General features: G+C 39.1%; 3 protein-coding genes across 10 annotated transcripts in view; 2 read left to right on the top strand and 1 right to left on the bottom strand.

The window, feature by feature from the left end:
- Positions 1-828: 828 nt before the first annotated feature.
- Positions 829-21520, bottom strand: part of LOC131468105 (acetyl-coenzyme A synthetase, cytoplasmic-like) — a 32011-nt gene continuing 11319 nt past the window's right edge. For 6 of the 7 annotated variants that reach the window (XM_058641992.1, XM_058641994.1, XM_058641995.1 and 3 more), the window contains 9 exons: positions 20790-20923; positions 19906-20038; positions 19689-19745; positions 19014-19094; positions 18808-18916; positions 18098-18166; positions 17754-17930; positions 17091-17165; positions 14666-16314 (listed from right to left, as the gene is read on the bottom strand). In XM_058641992.1, the coding sequence (XP_058497975.1) occupies positions 16187-16314; positions 17091-17165; positions 17754-17930; positions 18098-18166; positions 18808-18916; positions 19014-19094; positions 19689-19745; positions 19906-20038; positions 20790-20923 (963 nt within the window). In that variant the 3' untranslated portion in view covers positions 14666-16186. Of the gene's footprint in view, positions 2479-14665; positions 16315-17090; positions 17166-17753; positions 17931-18097; positions 18167-18807; positions 18917-19013; positions 19095-19688; positions 19746-19905; positions 20039-20789; positions 20924-21520 lie in introns of those variants that run through there. The other variant, XM_058641993.1, reaches the window with a different exon arrangement.
- LOC131468107 (galactose-specific lectin nattectin-like) lies at positions 5246-6747 on the top strand. Its single transcript, XM_058642002.1, has 2 exons — positions 5246-5388; positions 5461-6747. Exons 1-2 carry the CDS (start codon positions 5263-5265, stop codon positions 5614-5616), a joined length of 282 nt encoding a protein of 93 aa, XP_058497985.1. The 5' UTR covers positions 5246-5262; the 3' UTR covers positions 5617-6747.
- Positions 7503-13457, top strand: LOC131468106 (galactose-specific lectin nattectin-like). Of its 2 annotated transcripts, XM_058642000.1 has the most exons (7): positions 7557-7585; positions 7699-7802; positions 7945-8031; positions 8244-8384; positions 12331-12465; positions 12538-12658; positions 12969-13457. In XM_058642000.1, exons 2-7 carry the CDS (start codon positions 7737-7739, stop codon positions 13037-13039), a joined length of 621 nt encoding a protein of 206 aa, XP_058497983.1. In that variant the 5' UTR covers positions 7557-7585; positions 7699-7736; the 3' UTR covers positions 13040-13457. The 2 variants fall into 2 exon arrangements, with proteins under 2 accessions (XP_058497984.1, XP_058497983.1); XM_058642001.1 differs by lacking the exon at positions 7699-7802 and having other exon boundaries at positions 7503-7585.

Below are 21520 nucleotides of genomic sequence, written 5' to 3'. Positions count from 1 at the left end.
GAAGCTATTGCTAAAACAGATTTTAACCAACTTAACGGATAAAATGTAATCGAACGAAAGATTTCCAAGGCCGAAGTGACCAAATCAGACATTTGAACCTAGGGATGGAGGCAGAAGTGGATCAACAACTCCTGTGTGTGTGTGATGTTAAAATCACTGATTTTCTCTATGGACTTTGGTGTGGGAGAGTGAGTGGTTTACAAACTTCAGTTTCCTGTTGGGAAAAGTCTGTGTAACAGTGAGATAAAGACGTGAACACCGTGTCCGAACTTCATAAAACTCTCACTTTGTGTTAACACAAATGTTTGCATGCTGCTAAAGTTTGAAAATAACAATATAAACAAGCTCTTAACCAGCCACAGCACAACTTTAACTCCAAAAACATTAGAATATTTAAGTTATTTTCCACACTGAACAGAACAGAGACAAACAAAATAATCAATGGGTTTAAAATAAAGGCTTTTTTGTTTGTTTTTATTATTTGGTGTCCTCAGAAATTCAGCTGCTTCAGTTGTGACTCACCGTTTCATAAAAGTGTCTTGACGTTGTCAGACACTGCCCTCTAATGGATATGACTGAGTATTACACCAGTGTCACACTCGACTCAAGGACATCCATCATTAGAAGAGTGAAGAGTCAACAACAATTTAGATGAAAGATTATAATAATTTGGGTGTTTCTTTGCTCGGAAAAACTAAAATATCTTTGGTTCTTTTGAAGACGTTTGGGACACAACAGTTGCTTTTTTCACCTGTTTCTTCTTCTGTTCTGAATAAAATAATAATTAGTGGCAGTTTTTCCTTAAAGGAGCAGTCAGTGAAAACAGAGTTGGAGGCAGTAGTCATGTCCATTTACTGTCGTCGCAGATACTTTGATACAAACAAACCACAGTCAGAGATTAAACACAAACATTTGTCCTTCACCTGAATTAAAAACACAAACACTGTAAGTAATAAGCTACTGCACTATTTTGTTGTTTTATTTTTTTTTTTACAGTATTATTATGGTAGTGCACTGAGCTCTGCTGTTACTGACGTTGGCACATTGAAACCCACACGGCAACAAACAGATGACATAAAAGACTTAAAAAAATATGACGAGACGAGATGCCAAAGATCCGCTACTCACTCCGACGTTCACTCGTCTCTGAACTGAATTTTCACGTGTGAATAACAGGTTAGTGAGGAGCAGGAGGTTCTCCAGATAATTAAAGTCTTATGTTAAGTTGTGAAAGTTGCAGTGAGACGGATTTAGAAATGACAGAAGCTTCAAAATGGTTTTACTTCTCGGTGATTGAACCATGTGATCTGCTGCAATAACCATTGACACGTCTTTATCTCACTGTCAGACAGACTTTTCCACCAGGAAACTGAAGTTTGTAAACCACTCGCTCTCCCACACCAAAGTCCATGGAGAAAATCAGTGACACAGGAGCTGCTGGTCCTCTGCTGCCTCGTGTGGTCACTTTGTAAATCCAAATGTAGGATTTTAGCTCCTGTGTGTGACGTTAAAATCACTGCTTTTCTCTATGGACTTTGGTGTGGGAGAGTGAGTGGTTTACAAACAAGTCTGTCGTACAGTGAGATAAAGACGTGAACGTGTTCTTAAGACATCGTAGACTTCATCGTAGACTAAAATTTCATCGGTGGAGTGACACGTGTCCTCTGACACACATCGCGATTCAAAAAGAAAAAAACCCTTTAACTTTACCTTTATTAAGTATCTATGAAGTCTCCAACCAATCACCACCTGGTTCTAATATTTTCTCGTACACGTTTACATTTCAGTTTAGATCAAAATATTATTTTTAAAGTTTCTGCGTCAGTTTGGAGACGAACTTTGCGAAAGCACAAAACTACAGAAAAAAATAAACATCCGTGCTCACAGACAGAAAAATAAAATCCTCTAAATTCTCTCCCAAAAACAAAGACATGGATATGTAGATCCTTTCAAAACAAACACAAATTAACTCATAAGCAGAATTAGCTAATGACCTGCGTTGAGTGCCGGGGCGTGACGCACTCAGACGCTGACGCTCATCCTTTCACCTCAGACAGAGCGACTTTGCATGTTAACGTATTTCTGCAGGTTTTTTGGGCTAAAAACACGAAAATAAATAGGATGAAGCGTCTTCCACTTCCACCACAGGTCCACTAGAGGGCGGTCTTACCCAAAAACAACCTCTGGCTTTGCCGCGTCGTCCTCATCAGGAGCCAGAAGTTGTTTTTGTGAGACAAGACCGCATTCGTCCACATTCTCCTCGTCATCTTCTTCTTCCTCCCTGGCTGCGTTCTTTTTTTTTTTGGCTGGCGACGCACGGCCGTGTGAGGAGAGAGGATCTCGGACTCTGTCACACAGCGGCGCAGTGTCTGTTCTGAAAGAGCTGCTCGACTACGGACGAGTCCGCCAGCGTGGAGATGTCGCCCAGCTCGTGCTCGTCACAGGCGATTTTGCGTAGAACCCTTCGCATGATCTTACCTGCAGGGGGCGCATGTAGAGGTAAAGGTTGAGTACGTCAGTTTTAGTCATTGACAAACATTTTCCTTCATAGTTTTCGTTAACAAAATGATCACTGTTCGACGGGGACATTTTACGATCTGGCAGTATATACAGTCTCACCGACATGGATGCTACAGCACAAGAAATGATGGCGCTATTTACCAATTTAAATGTAAGTTTTTGCTGAAAATGTGCGTAAAGCGACAACATTTTGTCCTGATAATACGGAGAAGAACGCACGACCACAGCGTTTCGAGATTAGAGGAGCAGCTACAAGATACATTCAAGGAACCTTGTAAATTTTTAAATTTCCGAAAACTTGCAAAATGCTTTCTGCTGCTGCCACCTTCGGGGTAGTAGATGAACTACAATGGACCGAATGCACGAAGCTAAAATATAATCCAGCTCCATGATTTCCAGGTCGGTTGTGGCAAAGGGGAAATTTGGGATTAAAACTTGCGATATCGTTTAAAAACATTGATGTAGGATTCAACAGCGCAGACTCGCAAAATTTCCCTAAAGTTTTTCATTAGTTTTAATCACCAATGTTACCTTACAACATCCTTAGTGACAACTGAGTGGAAGTTAAGGAGCGACAAATCATTAATCAAATGATTTTTTGGTGTGATTTAAAATGGCGGATGAGCCAAACCGGATTTCCACATTTGATTTGATTCACGTATCTGAGTCAACAAATTCTCACAGTTGACGTCAAAAGCTCCTCATTAGTCGCATCATCATAGTTTACGTCTATAACACTTACTGTAGGTGCACTTTGTTTCAGTCGTTTCACTGTGTTTCTGTTGTTTGACTTTGTTTCACTGTGTCTCTGTTGTTTCACTGTGTTTCTGTTGTTTCACTTTGTTTCACTGTGTCTCTGTTGTTTCACTGTCTGTTGTTTCACTTTGTTTCACTGTGTCTCTGTTGTTTCACTGTGTCTCTGTTGTTTCACTTTGTTTCTGTTGTTTCACTGTCTCTGTTGTTTCACTTTGTTTCACTGTTTCTGTTGTTTCACTGTGTTTCTGTTGTTTCACTGTGTCTCTGTTGTTTCACTTTGTTTCACTGTGTTTCTGTTGTTTCACTTTGTTTCACTTTGTTTCACTTTGTTTCACTGTGTCTCTGTTGTTTCACTGTGTCTCTGTTGTTTCACTGTGTTTCTGTTGTTTCACTGTGTTTCACTGTGTCTCTGTTGTTTCACTTTGTTTCACTGTGTCTGTTGTTTCACTTTGTTTCACTGTGTTTCTGTTGTTTCACTGTGTCTCTGTTGTTTCACTGTGTTTCTGTTGTTTCACTGTTTCTGTTGTTTCACTGTGTTTCTTTTGTTTCACTGTGTCTCTGTTGTTTCACTTTGTTTCACTGTGTTTCTGTTGTTTCACTGTGTCTCTGTTGTTTCACTGTGTCTCTGTTGTTTCACTTTGTTTCACTGTGTCTCTGTTGTTTCACTGTGTTTCTGTTGTTTCACTGTGTCTCTGTTAATAAACTGTGTTTCTGTTGTTTCACTTTGTTTCACTGTGTTTCTGTTGTTTCACTGTGTCTCTGTTGTTTCACTGTGTCTGTTGTTTCACTTTGTTTCACTGTGTCTCTGTTGTTTCACTTTGTTTCTGTTGCTTCACTTTGTTTCTGTTGTTTCACTGTCTCTGTTGTTTCACTGTGTTTCTGTTGTTTCACTTTGTTTCACTGTGTCTCTGTTGTTTCACTGTGTTTCTGTTGTTTCACTGTGTCTCTGTTGTTTCACTTTGTTTCACTGTGTCTGTTGTTTCACTGTGTTTCTGTTGTTTCACTGTGTTTCTGTTGTTTCACTGTGTTTCTGTTTCACTGTGTCTCTGTTTTTCACTTTGTTTCACTGTGTTTCAGTTGATTCACTGTGTCTGTTGATTCTATTTGTTACACTGTGTTTCTGCTGTTTCACTGTGTCTCTGTTGTTTCACTGTTTCTGTTGTTTCACTGTGTCTCTGTTGTTTCACTGTGTCTCTGTTGTTTCACTGTGTTTCTGTTGTTTCACTGTGTTTCTGTTTCACTGTGTCTCTGTTTTTCACTTTGTTTCACTGTGTTTCAGTTGATTCACTGTGTCTGTTGATTCTATTTGTTACACTGTGTTTCTGCTGTTTCACTGTGTCTCTGTTGTTTCACTGTTTCTGTTGTTTCACTGTGTCTCTGTTGTTTCACTTTGTTTCACTGTGTTTCTGTTGTTTCACTGTTTCTGTTGTTTCACTGTGTCTCTGTTGTTTCACTTTGTTTCACTGTCTCTGTTGTTTCACTGTGTTTCTGTTGTTTCACTTTGTTTCACTGTGTCTCTGTTGATAAACTGTGTTTCTGTTGTTTCACTTTGTTTCACTGTGTTTCTGTTGTTTCACTGTGTCTCTGTTAGTTCACTGTGTTTCTGTTGTTTCACTGTGTTTCTGTTGTTTCACTGTGTTTCACTGTGTCTGTTGTTTCACTTTGTTTCACTGTGTCTCTGTTGTTTCACTTTGTTTCAGTTGCTTCACTTTGTTTCTGTTGTTTCACTGTTTCTGTTGTTTCACTGTGTCTCTGTTGTTTCACTGTGTCTCTGTTGTTTCACTTCGTTTCACTTCGTTTCACTTCGTTTCACTTCGTTTCACTTTGTTTCACTTTGTTTCACTGTGTTTCTGTTGTTTCACTGTGTTTCTGTTGTTTCACTGTGTCTCTGTTGTTTCACTGTGTTTCTGTTGTTTCACTGTGTCTCTGTTATTTCACTGTGTCTCTGTTGTTGTTTCTGTTGTTTTTGTCGATCAGAGCTTCTGCATGGACATCGGTGGAAATCTGGCCAAAGTTGAAGACATTGCAGAAGTAACTTTCCTCAACTCTCACCTGAAAGAGGCCACAAAAGAAGTGAAGAGAGTTTGGATCGGAGGCCACGACAAGTTCCTTGTGAGTGGAAAATAATTCCATCGCTGGTAAAACTCTGAGGACGCTCATCGTCTTTTGTCTTTCTTCTTACAGGAGGGACAGTGGATGTGGACGGATGGTTCCGCAGGTCCTGCGATGGGGGGGAAGCTGTGGAGTCCAGGTCAGCCCAGCGACAGCAGCGGAGCAGAACGCTGCATGGAGATGAACTACTTAGGTAAACAGGGATATTATGGGATGTCATGTCTATGAGAGTTGTCACCATTCCCCAAATCCTCCATTCCAGACTAGTGTAGTCCAAGATCAGTGGACAGGATTAACCAGGACAGAAAGCAAGGACATTTTTAAAAAGTGAAAAAATGATTGACATGAGACTTTGAGATTTTGGATATGGTCGTGTGATCTGCGATCTGTTTCTCAGAGTTCAGGCTGTTTTATTTTATTTATTTTAAATGTTTGACATGTGGTCCTAATCCTCTTCCGTAAATACAACAAAAACAAGTGTCTTGTTATCTTTTTAACTGTAGGGGGCATAAACGATGACAAGTGCCATGAAAGGAAACCCTTCATTTGCTCCCGGCCTACAAGACCTTTTTAACGTCCTCAGAGAAGTCACGTCCTCTGGTGTCAACGTCTCCAGGATCTTTTCAACAATTGTGAAGACTATTTGGCAGCCAGCTTCTGTGTGGGTGTATGGAATGGTGCATTATTTGGCAGTTTCTGTGTGGGTGTCTGAAATGGCTCATTATTTGGCAGTCTGTCTGATCAGTATGTGAATATTATATCTATATTGTGACATGATTAAGTTTAACTACTAGTAATTACCAGTTTGTCAGATTGTTTCAGCTTCTTAAATGTGAATATTTCCTGGTTTATTTTGCTCCAATGAACAAAGAAATCATTAAAACAATCATTTATGCACCAAACAAACACTTGATTCATCGAGAAAGCAATCGACTTAAAATATTGTAAAGCACTTCATGTGAAATAAATAATATTATTTACTACTTCAAAATCTATTGAATCCTGGGAGTGAATTCAACCAAATGCCGTGAATAGGGCTCTGGTCACCAGAGCGAGGTTCTGTGCATGGAGATGTAAACGTGACGAGTGTCAGCCTCTGGATGTTGTTTGAGCTGAAACATCGCAGGTTGAACTTCACGTGTCCACAGACTTCACAGGAAAAACACACAAGCAAACAGACGGCAGCAGGACACAACATACAACATCCTGGAGGAGACACGATATACACAAACTAAACATTGGACTGAAAACAGAGTTCCAACATTACATTAAACACAAGATTCAACATTATGACTTAAAAAACATGTATAAAGCTTTTAATTCACACAAATTAATCTGAAATTTCAATTTTGATGAAGCTATTGCTAAAACAGATTTTAACCAACTTAACGGATAAAATGTAATCGAACGAAAGATTTCCAAAGCCGAAGTGACCGAATCAGACATTTGAACCTAGGGATGGAGGCAGAAGTGGATCAACAACAAAGCAAAAACAAATTATTTTATTTTGCGTAGTTAAAATTCAGATTTGTCACTGTGGGTCTTTTCATAACTTACCAACCGTTTTTCACGCACGACATGAGCGGCTCTACTGCAAACTCTAGTGCAGATATGAATCATTATCAAAAGGCTCCATTTGGGGCCATACACTTTTTTGACTTTTGAAAAACTTTGGAACTTTGGGGAAAAAAAATATTATTTTTAGATTCATTCAACCGTTTTATTCAACGTTCACAAGGTCGTACACTGTAAGAGATCCAACAAAAATTTTGTTAAATCAACTTTCACTGAAAATATATGAATAAATCTTTTCCTGGTTAATTTAAATCTTGTTTTAATTTGTAGATTTTAAAACTTTTAAACATGAACTACTCAAAATATAAATTTGAAAACATGCTCATGGGCATTTTTATGTTTAACATTCGCTATTGGCTCGGTCTATTTTGTACTGTCGTGGCAAAGCCTGATCAAAGCGTGTGGCTCAGTTTTGATAAATATTTGAGTATTTAAAGAGTATTTGAAGAAAACTGTCAGTAAGTTCTGAACAAGTCTTTAATTCAACAATGTCCCGTGATGGGAGGAAGACACGTGACGTGACAGTCCGAGCTATTGAGAAGGTTTATAAACACCAGGTTTCTCTCTCTCTCTGTCTGAGATTCCACGTCTTGCTGCTGCCTCAGCTGATCATCACAACACGGTAAGTGTTTGGGGCCCAAAGTGGAGCCTTGGGGAATGCCACGATTTATTTATAATATTTTTAGAACAATATTTTTGTTTTTTGTTGATGCCTATAAAAAAAATTATTTTTAGGACAAGATTTGAGGGAGTTAACGCTGTATTAACGTCTGATGTTGAATCACACGTTTAAAAATTGTACCAGTTTAAAAGACCATCAGCTTCTCGGCATATTAAAGGTTTGTAAAAAAGGCCTAAAATGGAGCCTTGTGGAACACCGCAATTTCATTTGTAACTTTAAGATTAACATTGAACGACAGAAAAAGCCTCTTCATCATTCATACATTGTTTTGTTTTGACTCACGACCTCTTCCTCCATAGATGCCGTGGACTCGTTTGCTCGCCCTCCTCTGTTTGGCCAGTGGAATCACATTTTCTCCATCAGTTGCTGGGAAGATAAAAAAAAAAGTCAGAAAAATGTTTATCGGTGTTTGTCAAACTCTGGAAATGATGTTTCTCAAATGTCTTGTTTAAATATAATAACTTAACCGAATTCATTGATTATCCAAACAAAATATGTTATTATGATAATTAATTTAGTCGTAGATTAATCTTTGCAGTCATATCTAAAGTATATGTACATAATTAATGTGCTCATGAATGTTTCCTTGTGTTCACAGGGGTTAAAAGGTCGACGATGTGTTTCATCGTCAACGAAACGAGGTTGTGTGAAGAGTGACAGCTGCCCTGATGGTTGGCTTCAGTTCAGCAATAAGTGCTTCATCTACTACAGCGACCACAGAGAGTGGGGCGAAGCCGAGGTATTTTAATCCAGATTTTTATTCCTTCATTTTCACTTTTGGAGTTTTTGGTCTTTTCTCTTTAATTTTAACTTCTCTAAACTCCTGTCATCCACACACGTGATGTGTGATGAAAATTAAATGTTATTTTACTTAAAAACATATTTACATTTTTTTTTAAAGTGAGGACATTTTCAAAAAGTGGGGACGTTTTTCCAAAAAAAGAGGACATTTTAAAAAAGTGTGGACATTTTCAAAAAGTGGGGACATTTTTTAAAAAAAAAGGTGAGGATATTTTCAAAAAGTGAGTACATTTTTAAAAAAGTCAGGACATTTTCAAAAAGTGGGGACATTTTTAAAAAAGTCAGGATATTTTCAAAAAGTGGGGACATTTAAAAAAATGTGGATATTTTTGAAAAAGTGAGGACTTTTCTAAAACATGGGGACATTTTAAAATAGTAAGGACATTTCCACCACTGAATAAGGTCACATGACTTAACTGAAAAGTTCACAAAATTCTGCTAATTTGTTTGGGTGCCCAAAGAAAAATCTCCTGGAACCCATCTGTGGGTCCCAAGCCAGAGTTTGGGAACCACTGATTTAACGGTTTCTGTTGATTCTCTTTGTTTCTGTTGATTCTCTTTGTTTCTGTTGATTCATTGTGTCTCTGTTTTTCACTTTGTTTCACTGTGTTTCAGTTGATTCACTGTGTCTGTTGATTCTATTTGTTTCACTGTGTTTCTGTGGTTTCACTGTGTTTCTGTTTCACTGTGTCTCTGTTGTTTCACTTTGTTTCACTGTGTTTCTGTTGTTTCACTGTTTCTGTTGTTTCACTGTGTTTCTGTTTTTTCACTGTGTCTCTGTTGATAAACTGTGTTTCTGTTGTTTCACTGTGTTTCTGTTGTTTCACTTTGTTTCACTGTGTCTCTGTTGATAAACTGTGTTTCTGTTGTTTCACTTTGTTTCACTGTGTTTGTTGTTTCACTGCGTTTCTGTTGTTTCACTGTGTCTCTGTTGTTTCACTGTGTTTCTGTTGTTTCACTGTGTTTCTGTCGTTTCACTGTGTCTCTGTTGTTTCACTTTGTTTCACTGTGTTTCTGTTGTTTCACTGTTTCTGTTGTTTCACTATGTCTCTGTTGTTTCACTTTGTTTCACTGTGTTTCTGTTGTTTCACTGTTTCTGTTGTTTCACTGTGTCTTGTTTCACTGTGTCTCTGTTGTTTCACTGTGTCTCTGTTGATAAACTGTGTTTCTGTTGTTTCACTTTGTTTCTGTTGTTTCACTGTGTCTCTGTTGTTTCACTTTGTTTCACTGTGTCTCTGTTGATAAACTGTGTTTCTGTTGTTTCACTTTGTTTCTGTTGTTTCACTGTGTCTCTGTTGTTTCACTGTGTCTGTTGTTTCACTTTGTTTCACTGTGTCTCTGTTGTTTCACTTTGTTTCTGTTGCTTCACTTTGTTTCTGTTGTTTCACTGTCTCTGTTGTTTTACTTTGTTTCACTGTTTCTGTTTCACTGTGTTTCTGTTTCACTGTTTTTCTGTTGTTTCACTTTGTTTCACTGTGTCTCTGTTGTTTCACTGTGTTTCTGTTGTTTCACTGTGTCTCTGTTGTTTCACTTTGTTTCACTTTGTTTCACTTTGTTTCACTGTGTTTCTGTTGTTTCACTGTTTCTGTTGTTTCACTGTGTTTCTGTTGTTTCACTGTGTCTCCGTTGTTTCACTGTGTCTCTGTTGTTTCACTTTGTTTCACTGTGTTTCTGTTGTTTCACTTTGTTTCACTGTGTCTCTGTTGATAAACTGTGTTTCTGTTGTTTCACTTTGTTTCACTTTGTTTCACTTTGTTTCACTGTGTTTTTTGTTTCACTGTGTCTCTGTTGTTTCACTTTGTTTCACTGTTTCTGTTGTTTCACTGTTTCTGTTGTTTCACTGTGTTTCTGTTGTTTCACTGTGTCTCTGTTGTTTCACTGTGTTTCTGTTGTTTCACTGTGTTTCTGTTGTTTCACTGTGTCTCTGTTGTTTCACTTTGTTTCACTGTGTTTCTGTTGTTTCAATGTGTTTCTGTTGTTTCACTGTGTCTCTGTTGTTTCACTTTGTTTCACTGTGTTTCTGTTGTTTCACTGTGTCTTGTTTCACTGTGTCTCTGTTGTTTCACTTTGTTTCACTGTGTCTCTGTTGTTTCACTGTGTTTCTGTTGTTTCACTTTGTTTCACTGTGTCTCTGTTGATAAACTGTGTTTCTGTTGTTTCACTTTGTTTCTGTTGTTTCACTGTGTTTCACTGTGTCTCTGTTGTTTCACTGTGTTTCTGTTGTTTCACTGTGTCTCTGTTGATAAACTGTGTTTCTGTTGTTTCACTTTGTTTCACTGTGTTTCTGTTGTTTCACTGTGTCTCTGTTGTTTCACTGTGTCTGTTGTTTCACTTTGTTTCACTGTGTCTCTGTTGTTTCACTTTGTTTCTGTTGCTTCACTGTGTTTCTGTTGTTTCACTGTCTCTGTTGTTTCACTTTGTTTCACTGTTTCTGTTTCACTGTGTTTCTGTTGTTTCACTGTGTCTCTGTTGTTTCACTGTGTTTCTGTTGTTTCACTGTGTCTCTGTTGTTTCACTGTGTTTCTGTTGTTTCACTGTGTCTCTGTTGTTTTACTTTGTTTCACTGTGTTTCTGTTGTTTCACTGTGTCTCTGTTGTTTTACTTTGTTTCACTGTGTTTCTGTTGTTTCACTGTGTCTCTGTTGTTTCACTTTGTTTCACTGTGTTTCTGTTGTTTCACTTTGTTTCACTGTGTCTCTGTTGTTTCACTGTGTTTCTGTTTCACTGTCTCTGTTTTTCACTTTGTTTCACTGTGTTTCAGTTGATTCACTGTGTCTGTTGATTCTATTTGTTTCACTGTGTTTCTGTTGTTTCACTGTGTTTCTGTTTCACTGTGTTTCTGTTTCACTGTGTCTCTGTTGTTTCACTGTTTCTGTTGTTTCACTGTGTCTCTGTTGTTTCACTGTGTCTCTGTTGTTTCACTTTGTTTCACTTTGTTTCACTGTCTCTGTTGTTTCACTGTGTTTCTGTTGTTTCACTTTGTTTCACTGTGTCTCTGTTGATAAACTGTGTTTCTGTTGTTTCACTTTGTTTCACTGTGTTTCTGTTGTTTCACTGTGTCTCTGTTGTTTCACTGTGTTTCTGTTGTTTCACTTTGTTTCACTGTGTCTCTGTTGTTTCACTGTGTTTCTGTTGTTTCACTGTGTCTCTGTTGTTTCACTGTGTCTGTTGTTTCACTGTGTCTCTGTTGTTTCACTTTGTTTCTGTTGCTTCACTGTGTTTCTGTTGTTTCGCTGTCTCTGTTGTTTCACTTTGTTTCACTGTTTCTGTTTCACTGTGTTTCTGTTTTTTCACTTTGTTTCACTGTGTCCCTGTTGTTTCACTGTGTTCTGTTGTTTCACTGTGTCTCTGTTGTTTCACTTTGTTTCACTGTGTCTCTGTTGATAAACTGTGTTTCTGTTGTTTCACTTTGTTTCTGTTGTTTCACTGTGTTTCACTGTGTCTCTGTTGTTTCACTGTGTTTCTGTTGTTTCACTGTGTCTCTGTTGATAAACTGTGTTTCTGTTGTTTCACTTTGTTTCACTGTGTTTCTGTTGTTTCACTGTGTCTCTGTTGTTTCACTGTGTTTCTGTTGTTTCACTTTGTTTCACTGTGTCTCTGTTGTTTCACTTTGTTTCTGTTGCTTCACTTTGTTTCTGTTGTTTCACTGTGTCTCTGTTGTTTCACTTTGTTTCTGTTGTTTCACTGTGTTTCTGTTGTTTCACTGTTTCTGTTGTTTCACTGTGTCTCTGTTGTTTCACTGTGTCTCTGTTGTTTCACTTCGTTTCACTTTGTTTCACTGTGTTTCTGTTGTTTCACTGTGTCTCTGTTGTTTTACTTTGTTTCACTGTGTCTCTGTTATTTCACCGTGTCTCTGTTGTTGTTTCTGTTGTTTTTGTCGATCAGAGCTTCTGCATGGACATCGGTGGAAATCTGGCCAAAGTTGAAGACATTGCAGAAGTAACTTTCCTCAACTCTCACCTTAAAGAGGTCACAAAAGAAGTGAAGAGAGTTTGGATCGGAGGCCACGACAAGTTCCTTGTGAGTGGAAAATAATTCCATCGCTGGTAAAACTCTGAGGACACTCATCGTCTTTTGTCTTTCTTCTTACAGAAGGGACAGTGGATGTGGACGGATGGTTCTGCAGGTCCTGCGATGGGGTGGAAGCTGTGGAGTCCAGGTCAGCCCAGCGACAGCAGCGGAGCAGAACACTGCATGGAGATGAACTACTTAGGTAAACAGGGATATTATGGGATGTCATGTCTATGAGAGTTGTCACCATTCCCCAAATCCTCCATTCCAGACTAGTGTAGTCCAAGATCAGTGGACAGGATTAACCAGGACAGTAAGCAAGGACATTTTTAAAAAGTGAAAAAATGATTGACATGAGACTTTGAGATTTTGGATATGGTCGTGTGATCTGCGATGTGTTTCTCAGAATTCAGGCTGTTTTATTTTATTTATTTTAAATGTTTGACATGTGGTCCTAATCCTCTTCCGTAAATACAACAAAAACAAGTGTCTTGTTATCTTTTTAACTGTAGGGGGCATGAACGATGACAAGTGCCATGAAAAGAAACCCTTCATTTGCTCCCGGCCTACAAGACCTTTATAACTTCCTCAGAGAAGTCACGTCCTCTGGTGTCAACGTCTCCAGGATCTTTTCAACAATTGTGAAGACTATTTGGCAGCCAGCTTCTGTGTGGGTGTATGGAATGGTGCATTATTTGGCAGTTTCTGTGTGGGTGTCTGAAATGGCTCATTATTTGGCAGTCTGTCTGATCAGTATGTGAATATTATATCTATATTGTGACATGATTAAGTTTAACTACTAGTAATTACCAGTTTGTCAGATTGTTTCAGCTTCTTAAATGTGAATATTTCCTGGTTTATTTTGCTCCACAGAACAAAGAAATCATTAAAACAATCATTTATGCACCAAACAACACTTGATTCATCGAGAAAGCAATCGACTTAAAATATTGTAAAGCACTTCATGTGAAATAAATGATATTATTTACTACTTCAAAATCTATTGAATCCTGGGAGTGAATTCAACCAAATGCCGTGAATAAGGTTTTACAGTGTAAAGTGTGATGAAACTCACCAGAGCGAGGTTCTGTGCATGGAGATGTAAACGTGACGAGTGTCAGCCTCTGGATGTTGTTTGAGCTGAAACATCGCAGGTTGAACTTCACGTGTCCACAGACTTCACAGGAAAAACACACAAGCAAACAGACGGCAGCAGGACACAACATACAACATCCTGGAGGAGACACGATATACACAAACTAAACATTGGACTGAAAACAGAGTTCCAACATTACATTAAACACAAGATTCAACATTATGACTTAAAAAACATGTATAAAGCTTTTAATTCACACAAATTAATCTGAAATTTCAATTTTGATGAAGCTATTGCTAAAACAGATTTTAACCAACTTAACGGATAAAATGTAATCGAACGAAAGATTTCCAAGGCCGAAGTGACCAAATCAGACATTTGAACCTAGGGATGGAGGCAGAAGTGGATCAACAACTCCTGTGTGTGTGTGATGTTAAAATCACTGATTTTCTCTATGGACTTTGGTGTGGGAGAGTGAGTGGTTTACAAACTTCAGTTTCCTGTTGGGAAAAGTCTGTGTAACAGTGAGATAAAGACGTGAACACCGTGTCCGAACTTCATAAAACTCTCACTTTGTGTTAACACAAATGTTTGCATGCTGCTAAAGTTTGAAAATAACAATATAAACAAGCTCTTAACCAGCCACAGCACAACTTTAACTCCAAAAACATTAGAATATTTAAGTTATTTTCCACACTGAACAGAACAGAGACAAACAAAATAATCAATGGGTTTAAAATAAAGGCTTTTTTGTTTGTTTTTATTATTTGGTGTCCTCAGAAATTCAGCTGCTTCAGTTGTGACTCACCGTTTCATAAAAGTGTCTTGACGTTGTCAGACACTGCCCTCTAATGGATATGACTGAGTATTACACCAGTGTCACACTCGACTCAAGGACATCCATCATTAGAAGAGTGAAGAGTCAACAACAATTTAGATGAAAGATTATAATAATTTGGGTGTTTCTTTGCTCGGAAAAATAAAATATCTTTGGTTCTTTTGAAGACGTTTGGGACACAACAGTTGCTTTTTTCACCTGTTTCTTCTTCTGTTCTGAATAAAATAATAATTAGTGGCAGTTTTTCCTTAAAGGAGCAGTCAGTGAAAACAGAGTTGGAGGCAGTAGTCATGTCCATTTACTGTCGTCGCAGATACTTTGATACAAACAAACCACAGTCAGAGATTAAACACAAACATTTGTCCTTCACCTGAATTAAAAACACAAACACTGTAAGTAATAAGCTACTGCACTATTTTGTTGTTTTATTTTTTTTTACAGTATTATTATGGTAGTGCACTGAGCTCTGCTGTTACTGACGTTGGCACATTGAAACCCACACGGCAACAAACAGATGACATAAAAGACTTAAAAAAATATGACGAGACGAGATGCCAAAGATCCGCTACTCGCTCCGACGTTCACTCGACTCTGAACTGAATTTTCACGTGTGAATAACAGGTTAGTGAGGAGCAGGAGGTTCTCCAGATAATTAAAGTCTTATGTTAAGTTGTGAAAGTTGCAGTGAGACGGATTTAAAAATGACAGAAGCTTCAAAATGTTTTTACTTCTCGGTGATTGAACCATGAGATCTGCTGCAATAACCATTGACACGTCTTTATCTCACTGTCAGACAGACTTTTCCACCAGGAAACTGAAGTTTGTAAACCACTCGCTCTCCCACACCAAAGTCCATGGAGAAAATCAGTGACACAGGAGCTGCTGGTCCTCTGCTGCCTCGTGTGGTCACTTTGTAAATCCAAATGTAGGATTTTAGCTCCTGTGTGTGATGTTAAAATCACTGCATTTCTCTATGGACTTTGGTGTGGGAGAGTGAGTGGTTTACAAACAAGTCTGTCTTACAGTGAGATAAAGACGTGAACGTGTTCTTAAGACATCGTAGACTTCATCGTAGACTAAAATTTCATCCGTGGAGTGACACGTGTCCTCTGACACACATCGCGATTCAAAAAGAAAAAAAACCTTTAACTTTACCTTTATTAAGTATCTATGAAGTCTCCAACCAATCACCACCTGGTTCTAATATTTTCTCGTACACGTTTACATTTCAGTTTAGATCAAAATATTATTTTTAAAGTTTCTGCGTCAGTTTGGAGACGAACGTTGCGAAAGCACAAAACTACAGAGAAAAATAAACATCCGTGCTCACAGACAGAAAAATAAAATCCTCTAAATTCTCTCCCAAAAACAAAGACATGGATATGTAGATCCTTTCAAAACAAACACAAATTAACTCATAAGCAGAATTAGCTAATGACCTGCGTTGAGTGCCGGGACGCGACGCACTCGGACGCTGACACTCATCCTTTCACCTCAGACAGAGCGACTTTGCATGTTAACGTATTTCTGCAGGTTTTTTGGGCTAAAAACACGAAGATAAAATAGGATGAAGCGTCTTCCACTTCCACCACAGGTCCACTAGAGGGCGGTCTTACCCAAAAACAACCTCTGGCTGTGCCGCGTCGTCCTCATCAGGAGCCAGAAGTTGTTTTTGTGAGACAAGACCGCATTCGTCCACATTCTCCTCGTCATCTTCTTCTTCCTCCCTGGTTGCGTTATTTTTTTTTTTGGCTGGCGACACGCGGCCGTGTGAGGAGAGAGGATCTCGGACTCTGTCACACGGCGGCGCAGTGTCTGTTCTGAAAGAGCTGCTCGACTACGGACGAGTCGGCCAGCGTGGAGATGTCGCCCAGCTCGTGCTCGTCACAGGCGATTTTGCGTAGAACCCTCCGCATGATCTTACCTGCAGGGGGCGCATGTAGAGGTAAAGGTTGAGTACGTCAGTTTTAGTCATTGACAAACATTTTCCTTCATAGTTTTCGTTAACAAAATGATCACTGTTCGACGGGGACATTTTACGATCTGGCAGTACAGTCTCACCGACATGGATGCTACAGCACAACAAATGATTGATGATATTTACCAATTTAAATGCGAGTTTTAGCTGAAAATGTGCGTAAAGCGACAACATTTTGTCCTGATAATACGGAGAAGAACGCACGACCACAGCGGGTCGAGATTAGAGGAGCAGCTACAAGATACATTCAAGGAACCTTGTAAATTTTTAAATTTCCAAAAACTTGCAAAATGCTTCCTGCTGCTGCCACCTTCGGGGTAGTAGATGAACTACAATGGACCGAATGCACGGAACTAAAATATAATCCAGCTCCATGATTTCCAGGTCGGTTGTGACAAAGGGGAAATTTGGGATTAAAACATGCGATATAGTTTAAAAACATTGATGTAGGATTCAACAGCGCAGACTCGCAAAATTTCCCTAAAGTTTTTCATTAGTTTTAATCAACAATGTTACCTTCCATAGTGACAACTGAGTGGAAGTTAAGGAGCGACAAATCATAAATCAAATTATTTTTTGGTGTGTTTTAAAATGGCGGATGAGCCAAACCGGATTTCCACATTTGATTTGATTCACGTATCTGAGTCAACAAATTCTCACAGTTGACGTCAAAAGCTCCTCATTAGTCGCATCATCATAGTACACATTTCCTGTTCACTCACCAGATCGGGTCTTGGGGAGTCCCGGAGCGTTCTGGATGAAGTCCGGTGTAGCGATGGCACCGATCTTCTCTCGAACTGTGGAAAACAACAAAACATGAACAAAATCAGACTCACAAACAAAGCTTCCAGACTTGTATACAATCTTTTATGTAAAGAATCAAAAGTCTGATTAAATGACAGTGTACGACATGAAATGAGATTTTTGTTAACCATTAGACAAAGATCAGTGTTGAAATAATGTAACATTTGAGAACCAAACGATGGGAAAAGAAAAAGTGAAACTGCCGTGGATCAGGTCTCTAATCTGATCTGAAGGCGACTTGCGTTCACGCTCAGGAACGTGAACATGTGTACGAAAACCACCTCAGAACGTGGTTCCTGTGATCTGTTCTGGGAACCGATTACTTTACTTGACCGATTCATGACCTGAAGTGACAGAAATAATTACTGTTCACAATTTAACTTCATGTCAAATAAACGTGAGGAATTGTTTTACGTTGCCACTTTGAGCGGTGATCCCAGTTAGCATCTCTGCACCTTACCACATTATATACAACCGATCTGCTACTTTGGGAAAACGCTGATGTCAATATAAGAAACATCACATCTCCTCATCCAAGCCTCAATTTTGTTGAACAGAAAATTCCTGATGCCTTCACACACCTTGTTTTTTGAGTTCCGCCTCCAGCGCGCGGTTGTACGTCACGCCATCGGTGAGCGTGACGAAGCAGTAGAGACTCTCTCCTTTGACAGGATGCGGTCTGCCCACCACGGCAGCCTCGGCGACAGACACATGCTCGACCAGCGCTGACTCCACCTCCGCTGTACTCAGCAAATGACCTGAAGAGATGAGACGGGTGGAGACGTCTATAACACTTTAAATCTCATTACTGTAAGTGCAAAACCATTTAAATACTGAATTAATGATCACACGTCAGAGTCCAAACCTTTAAATGATTGTTTCCACTGGCTGAAACTGCAGCAGAACACTGTAAACTGAATCCTACCTGAGACGTTCAGCATGTCGTCTATCCTCCCCGTTATCCAGTAGTAGCCGTCCTCGTCTCTACGGCAACCTGGAGATCAAAGTTTCATTTACAACGCGCCGCTGAGAGGAAGATGCAGTAACATCCTCTCATGCACTTCATGTCACTCCAACTATTTAATGAGACATCTTTATTTTTCTTGGTGTACAACAAAATTCTACAGAAAGATCATTCATTTGTACCGACTATATTTATGTTTCCACATTTCCTCCTTCATACACATGTTCATGTCTTTATCTCACTGTGAGACAGACTTTTCCAACAGGAAACTGACGTTTGTAAACCACTCACTCTCCCACACCAAAGTCCAGAGAGAAAATCAGTGATTTTAACGTCTCACACTCACACACACACACACACACACACAGGAGTTGTTGATCCACTGCTGCCTCTATCACTGTCTTATCTGTCAAATGTCTTATTTTGTGAATTCAGTGTGAGGAAACCTGTGTTTAGATTGACCTCAGTTACACAAAGTGACCACAAGAGGCAGCAGAGGACCAGCAGCTCCTGTGTCCCCGCGAGCTAAAACCACTTTTTTTCTATATGGGGTTTGGTGTGGGAGAGTGAGTGGTTTACAAACTTCAGTTTTTTCCCCTCTTTCTCTGCGTGTCATCCTGGTTCATCACACCTCAAAGTACTTAAACTATCTGTTTAAACTCCTCCCTCACCGTCTCCTGTGACGTAGTATCCTGGAAACTTTTGGAAGTAGATGGTTTCAAACCTCTGATGGTTTCCATACACTGTCCTCATCACGCCGGGCCACGGCTGTTTGAAAACCTGTTCACACACAGTATAGACAGCAGCGACAGGTCAACGGCACGCTCACGTCGGCTCTGATGGTGTTTTAAATTCATGGTGACATCATTGTCCTGACCAGATATCCTTCACTTGGTCCCTCCAGCTCCTCTCCAGACTCATTCAAAATGGCCGGCACCACGCCAAAGAACGGGAACGTCTGAAATAAAATGACGTGAAGAAATATGTCACAGACTTGGACCATTTTGTTCTCTTGATGATGTCTGAAGGCAGACACTGTACATGTGACCATGAAGAAGATCTTGTACCAAGGTTCCACACTGATGGTCTTCAATTCTAGCTCAACTCTGCTCTCCTGGTTATTGCTTCTTCTCCATCAGTGACAGAACCTGGTACCTGGGAGCCGTTTTTTTAGTTCCTGCTCTGACGAGGTTTAGTTGAGACGACGGTCACTGATTGGTCAGAGAGTGTCGTCACTGAAGAGTCGTGAGCGCATTTAGCAAAGCAAATGTGTAAAATGTCAATATTGAACAGAGTAGTCCGGTGGATTTAGAGACAGCTGCTGTGTCTCTGTCACATTCTGTCAACTCATCTGAACTAATGATTCACTGTCAACCAAAACATCTGCTTTACAAGTCACGTGTTTATGTTGCGGAGAAAACCACGTGCCGTGGTGACTCCGCCCACTTTGAGGAGGAGCTAGAGCAGTATAATGGAATGTGTCCAATCTATCTAGTTTCAACTCATCCATCCATTTTGTGTGTTTCACCGTGTTCGTGGGTTGTGTACTCACGGCAGATCCTGGTTTCATGGGCGTGGCTGCAGGTAAAGGAGTCAACACGTGTCCACCCTGAAAGACAACATTATGCTTTAATGTGAATCCTACATGGTTTGAGAGGCCTGTGCTACCACCAGGGGGAGCCACAACTCAAGAGTCAGCAAACACCGGCTCTTCCAGTGTCCAAACAAGTAGGAGACGGAGGTTCAGAGTGTTTTCTCGGTGAACTTACGGTTTCTGTCTGCCAGAAGGTGTCGACGATGGGACATCTCCTCTCTCCCACAACAGTGTAGTACCACTGCCAGGCCTCGGGGTTGATGGGCTCACCCACTGTGCCCAGAATCTTCAGAGAGTCTCGCTTGTACCTGTGGACAGATGTTATTATTACCTGTTAAATTGTGTGAGCATTGAGATGCTGTTCATGAGTTAAATTCACACACTGAGCTCTGTGAGAGATCTTTTTCACAGCAGATAACTTTCATTACAAGCTCAAACGTGAAGTTTACACCACACGTTTGAAATAATATTACATTCCCAAATAACAGACAGTCCCGTTACTTGGCAACGATAACAATTATAATTGTTGTATTTTTGATTATCATTCCATGAAAGAAAGGTTAAAGAAAATGTACAAAAACCTTCACTAAACACTTGCTTTGGTTATTAATGGACAAGAGAAAACTCACACAGAAAAAGTCAAACGCAGCCATCAATCATTCATTTGTGTAAATTTCCAGAAACTTTCCATTGGAACTTTAGTTTGGGTACTTTGGAAATATTCCAAATTGGAAACTTTCTATGGGAATTTATAAGACTTCATGGGAACAGGAATTTTGCATAATTTAAAGAAAGTGTTTCATATACAAATACAAACATGTTTGTTTTCAAAAACTTTCAAGGGCCTTGAATTGTTTTTAATTCCCAAACGTTCAAAGATTTCAAAGGCCCAAGTCTATTTAGGGCATTGAGAAGGGTCTTGAGAACATTCTTTCAGATTCGCAAACTTTCAAGGATTTCAAGGACCCGTGGGAATCCTGTAATTCGCATTTGGAAAATTCCTGGAACCGTTTGCACGTTCCTGTTCCTCTGCTGTTGCAGGAGGAGAGAGTGACTCACTTGTACACAGGCTCGCTGCCGTACTTCATCAGCATCCTGATGGCAGTCGGCGCCGTGTAGAACTTGGTGACGCGGTATTTGTCGACGACCGCCCACATGCGACCCACGTCTGGGTACGTGGGCAGACCCTCGAACTGAGACAACAGACACACAAGAGTTTAACACACAAAAACATTAACTAATTAATAAATCATCATATATATATATATATATATATATATATATATATATATATATATATATGTACATACATATATATATATATATATATATGTACATACATATATATACATACATATATATATATATATATATATACACATACATATATATACATACATATATATATATATATATATATATACACATACATATATATATATATATATATATATATATATATATATATATATATATATATATATATACACATACATACAGTACATATATATATATATCATTTCCAGGTTTGAGAAACAATCAATATTTTTCAATATTTTATGGACCAAACAATCATTAATATAAGTTACATGTTCTAACTGTGACTTTACACATCATTCCACATTAAAACAAACACTTATACTTTAATTCTGTGAGATATCGTAGTGGAGGGGGGCCCCTCTGGACACCCACTGCCCCCCCGGTCATTTGAGTTTGACACCCCGCATTTTTAAATGGAGGAAAGAATTGTTGAATTGAAGAATAAATAAATGATAGAATGGAGAAATCCC

This window comes from Solea solea, chromosome 11, assembly GCF_958295425.1.
Source record: "Solea solea chromosome 11, fSolSol10.1, whole genome shotgun sequence".
Classification (NCBI taxonomy): Eukaryota; Metazoa; Chordata; class Actinopteri; order Pleuronectiformes; family Soleidae; genus Solea; species Solea solea.
The sequence above is the reverse complement of the archived record's forward strand: the minus strand, read 5'-3'. Positions and strand labels throughout refer to the sequence as shown.